We start from the raw sequence: 5,411 nt of genomic DNA on the forward strand, positions 1-5,411 counted from the left end.
GGCGGCGACGCGGCGGGCCCCGGCTTCTGTTACTGCCCGGGCAGCCGCAAACGCAAGCGGAGCAGCGGGGCCTTCTGCTACTGTCACCCCGACTCCGAAACAGACGAAGATGAGGAGGAAGGCGACGAGCAGCAGCGGCTCCTCAACACGCCTCAAAGGTACGTGAGGGGGCGCTCCCGGGCCGACCAGCACCTGCACCTGTTGGGCCCGGGGTCTAGCCGGCGCCCCCGGCCTTAAGGAAAAGACGTGCCCCCGACTCCTTGAGGGAGTTGGCCCGATGCGGAGCAGAACCGGAGACACTGGGTGTTGTGCACCTAAACCACAGACGCCGCCGCCTGTTGTTAGAGCTCCAGGTGACACTTAGAAACGCCAAGCTTGTGTCTCTTTGATCCCTGGAGACGAATGCTCAGCTGGCCTTCCTTGGTATACCTTTGCCCTCTTGAGTGTGGGTAGCCGCAGGATAAATTGTTTTGCATCCGGTTGCCTTAAATAGTACTGAGAGGTACAAGTGTGTGAGATGGACACCTTTGTTGTCAGTGGAGGGGAAATAATTACCCACAGTTGTTCTTAAATGTACAGGTGAAGTTTGTCGATGGTGTGTATTTGTTCCTAATAGAAACAGTCTAACAAAGTCTAGCAGTTGAAATCGTTGACTTGATTTGCAGAAGGTTGTGACAACTTGCTTTACCTTTTTGGGGGGAGGGATTGAAAACAAAATAATTGTCTCTGAACTAGACTGTGGTTTCCAGTAGAATATAGTTTCACATAAACAGTCTGGTTGCAGAGTGTGTGTGTGTGTGTGTGTGTGTGTGTCTTTTAAGGTCGTTGTAGTCATAGATGGAATTTTAAAAGCAAAACGTTAAATTATTTACTCAAAAAATTTTTCTGCACAAGTGTTACGTATTTATAATTGAAAAAAAAGTACAGGTGCCGAGGGTATAAAGTTCATTGGTAGCACTAGCACTTAACTATTATTGATAAAACTGTTAATAGTTTGGTTTACAAAACTTTCGTGCCACTTTTATGCGTGAATGTTTGTTTTTTTACAAAAGTTCACCCCTACTGTGAATATTTTTCAGTAACCTTTTTATTAGAGTTAATGCAGTATAGTTTTAAGAGCTCAGATTAACTTTTAATCTAAATTGTTCCCTTGATATATTTTCCTCATATGTAAATGGATATATTCATACTGTCTTATAGAGTTACACAAATTTGAGAATGAACACAGTGCCTGAAGTGCGTGCACTCAGTAAATATTATATCTCCTTGATGAATTAATCCTTTTATCATTATAAAGTGTTCATCCTTTATTCCTGATAACAGCCTACCACTTTCTTTTGCTGTTTGAATGGTGTACCTTTTTCCATCCATTCATGGCTATCTGTCTTTATATTTAAGGTAGATATCGCATAAATATCATCTACTTCGATTTTGCATTTATTTTATCCAATCAGACAATCTCTACTTTTGATTACTATTTTAACCACATATATTTCATTCAGTTACTGAAGTATATGTCAGGACCCATTTGAAAGAGAAACTACACAGTAATTTGAACAGGGAAATTTTAATATGATTAACAGGGAATTAACTATTAAGGGCAAATGGTAAGGTAAAAAGATTTTAAAAATGCAGGAATAGAAAATATAAGCAGTTACTACATTTAGACCTTAGGTACGATATCTAAGGTTCAAATTTGAAATTGGGCCCTCTCTTCCAAATCTGAGATTCCCATGTTGTTACAGGAGTTATAGTTATAGCCCAGTGGGTGGTGGAAAAGTTCCCTAAGTGTGGTAGATCTAAGGCTGGGAAGCAGGACACTGCCTTTGGGGTGCAAACAAAATTCTTTGGAGGCCATCTGGGCCACATTAGCTGAAGATACGACTTAGACCAGTGATAGCTAACAAACTTTTTAGAGACGGAGTGCCCAAATGCAACCCAAAACCCACTTATTTATTGCAGAGTGCCAGCACTGCAGTTAAACCTGAATATTGAGGTTTTAGTTTAGAAAAAGATCGTTCCTACATTAACATCTTTTATCTTAAAGACACAACAACAAAGCTTTTAATGATACAAACAGCTTTTTATTGAAAGGTAAAAGGTTTGCATTTGGTGTGATTTTGCACAATTAGTGTGGTCTTTGCTGTTGAATGCATGCTGTTAAATTGTTGCTAATAATTTGTCAAACCTTGGCTAGGGCATCTTGGATTGCCAACCGACAGAGAGAACTCTGCCTGCTGCAGCATGTGTTCCATAGGTTCACCACCACTGGCTTAAACCTTCACAGAAAGTTTTGGCAACCCTGGGACTATACTGGTGAACCAGAATGGAAAGTTTTAAAGTAGAACTTTATTGGAAAATGCATGTTAGAATATAGCGTTTGTGTGTGTATGTGTGTGTGTGTGTGTGTGTGTGACAGTGTGAGTGTATTAGTGGAAGATAACTGACTTATTCAGCCCTGCATAGCTGAAGGACTTAAGAAAATATTAAGACCAGTAATTTTGTGTGTTGACACTGATATACCTGCTAAGGTTATCTGTTGTGCTTTCTCACCTCAGTGGAAACTTTTAACTTCTGGGCTTGCCTTCCACTTCATACTTTTTGTTAACTGCATGTCTTACTTTTACATTAACAGGACCTGTACAACTCACTGTTCTGCAACTATATCTTCAGTATTTTGTTCAAAGATTGGCTCTAAAAATTGAAATTAATAAATAGTATTTATTATTATAACTATATTGTTCACCTCAGTCAGGTAGTGTACTAGGATTATAGATCATATTTAATAGGCCCAGTGTTACTTACAAAAGGGAAAAATTTCTCTTCAAAGGGAGAAATTTTCTAATCTCATGGTTAGGTGGACACTTTTCTTAAATCCCATCAAGGGCTTAAAGTTGGGCCATTTTTGTTTGTTTATTTGTACTGTATCTTTTTTGTGTTGCTTTTGATTGTCCTAGAGTTTCTTTTTTTCCCCCTATTGACAAAAGAGTGTTTTTTCATCACATCTTCAGGCTTTTGTATCTTTTGAAATACACTTGGATGGAATCCATCTCCTCCAAAGCTTGGACCTTCTTCTAGGGCTTCCCCATCTTCCTTTTCTCATCTGAATTTGCTCTTATTCTGGGATTTATTTTCATCCCATGTCTAGGATTAGATCTACTGTTTTCTGTAGCCTATATCTTCTTTCTCATTCATTTTAATGAACTACATCTTCCCAATATTTTCTCATGAAAGAGTACAAAAAGGGACTGTTCATATATACAGTATCTAAATATAAATTTAGTGTCTCACTTTATTCATCCTTTGACTGGATATGGAACTTTATAGTAGCTTTTCACGTCATTGATAATATTCTTTATTGTCTTCTGGTCTACATCATGGATGAAAAATTTGACCCTGATCTAATTTTCTTCTAAGTGACTTTGTCCCCCTCTATGGAACTTTTAGAAAGATTTTCTTTGGTACTTTTGAATTGAACTATAATATACCTAAGTGTGAATCTTTTGATGGCCTTGGTAATTGGTGGATCCTTATAATCTAGAGACTCGTATACTAGTCTAAAAGGACTCTTTTTCTGAGTAACCCTCTATCATAGCATCTTGTTATTTTATGGGTATAATAATCTGAGATCTTAGATGAATGAGAAAGATTTTTAATTTTCTTTTCTCTAAATCACAGTATATATTTCCTCTGAGACGGGGTCAGTTTCCCTCCCTTCCTCCCTCTCTGTCTGTCTGTCTGTCTCTTTCCCTCCCTTTGTTTCTGTGTCTTTCTTCCCCTCCTTCTCCCTCCCTCCCTTCCTCCTTCCCTCTCTGAATCTTTCCTCCCTGCCCTCTTCCTTCCCTGCCTCCCTCCCTCCCTCCTAATTTTCCTTATGTTGGGTGATACCTCGTTGTCCTCTTATATTTAAGAATGAATGGCTGGTTATTTTGAGTAGGAAGACTGCCTGAATTGGATATGGTTGAAGTATACTTTGTTTTATTTTTTACTTATTTATTTATTTTTGTACCAGGGATTAAATTCTGGACCTTATGCTTGCGAGGCAGGTGGCAGCACCACTGAGCTAAATCCCTGGTCCTATTCTTTGTTTTAGAACAGAGAGTACCAGACACTCTGGGTTTGTAGCACCCTTAGTGTTTCTGTAATTTTTTTTCATGATACCCTTCATGTAAAAGTAATAATCTTCTGTAAGGTCCAAACATCTTTAAGGTAGTAGATTATGTTGTCTGAAAGATTTTATGTGACTTTCAGAGTTAAAATAATTCAGGGACAGGGATGTAACTCAGTGGTGCTGCACCTGCCAGCAAGTGCAAGGTCCTGAGTTTGATTCCTGGTACCAAAAAAAAAAAAAGAGTTCATGTGAGCTGGGCATTGTGGTATACAGCCATATAATCCTAGCACTCTGAAGTCAGAGGCAGGAGAATCACTGTGAGTTCAAGCCCAGACTGGGCTACATTGTGAGTTCAAGGCCAACCTGAACTATATAGCAAATCCTTGTCTCAAAACAAACCATAAAACAGTCCACATATCTCTATGAGTTTGCTGTGGTGCTGCAAATGTTTGTGTGCTGATAGGGATTGAACCCAGGTCCTAGCACATGCTAGGTAAGTGTTCACCCTGCCGCATCCTCAACCTTCTGCGGTTTATGTGGTGCACAGAATAGGCTGCTAAAATGCCAAAATGAGGACTCCTTTTTCTGGACGACCAACACCTATAGTAAAGCCATAGATCTTCCTGATAGGTTTGTTCTATTTCTTTATAGAAATGCTTTTTTTGGTTTTTGGGGTTCTGTTTGTTTTTTTGTTTTATTTTTTGTACTGGGATCGAACTTGGGACCTTGCACTTGTGAGGCAGTTGGCAGAACCACTAAGCTAAATCCCCAGCCCTTTGATTATTTTATTTTTTTGTTTTGTTTTGTTTTGTTTTGGATAGAAAAGCTTTGGAGTCTTTTTACCTGGGTATCTGTACTCCATAAGAGACATTAGGCAAGCACATCTCCCTATTTCCTGCCTCATTTTTCACTTCTGCCTTTTGTTTCCCTGAAACCCCATGATTCTGAAGGGCACATAGGTTTAACCTCTATCCATATTTTGGACTATGGCTTTTTCATTCCTTTTTTCACTCTAGTCTATCTTCTGATTTCTATATCCTTTGAAGTCTCATCAGGTGATGGGCCTATTCTCACATTTTTGCTATTGCTGACATTTCTTTTATATTTTTAGTCTTTAATGTGTTTTGGGGAGAAATGAGAAACAAACATGTATTCATTTTGCTTTCAAGAACCAGAAACTACATTGTCTCATTTATTTCTCATCATAGCTCAGAGGATACATTTAATAGCCTCCTTTAAAGCCTGGCATGGTGGCGCACTTCTGTAATCCCAGCACTCAGGAGGCTGAGGGGAGGAGCAC

The 5,411-nt window shown here is 39.2% G+C and overlaps 1 protein-coding gene across 1 annotated transcript in view; it reads left to right on the forward strand.

Annotated features, from left to right (window-relative positions):
* Positions 1 to 5,411, forward strand: part of Gmcl1 (germ cell-less 1, spermatogenesis associated) — a gene marked incomplete at its 5' end in the record, with an annotated part of 36,894 nt that continues 31,483 nt past the window's right edge. The window contains one exon of the mRNA XM_010609826.3: positions 1 to 158. Within this exon, the coding sequence (XP_010608128.1) occupies positions 1 to 158 (158 nt within the window). The remainder of the gene's footprint in view (positions 159 to 5,411) is intronic.

The sequence above is a fragment of the Fukomys damarensis genome, unplaced genomic scaffold, assembly GCF_012274545.1.
Source record: "Fukomys damarensis isolate Sample0158 unplaced genomic scaffold, DMR_v1.0_HiC HiC_scaffold_2, whole genome shotgun sequence".
Taxonomy (NCBI): domain Eukaryota; kingdom Metazoa; phylum Chordata; class Mammalia; order Rodentia; family Bathyergidae; genus Fukomys; species Fukomys damarensis.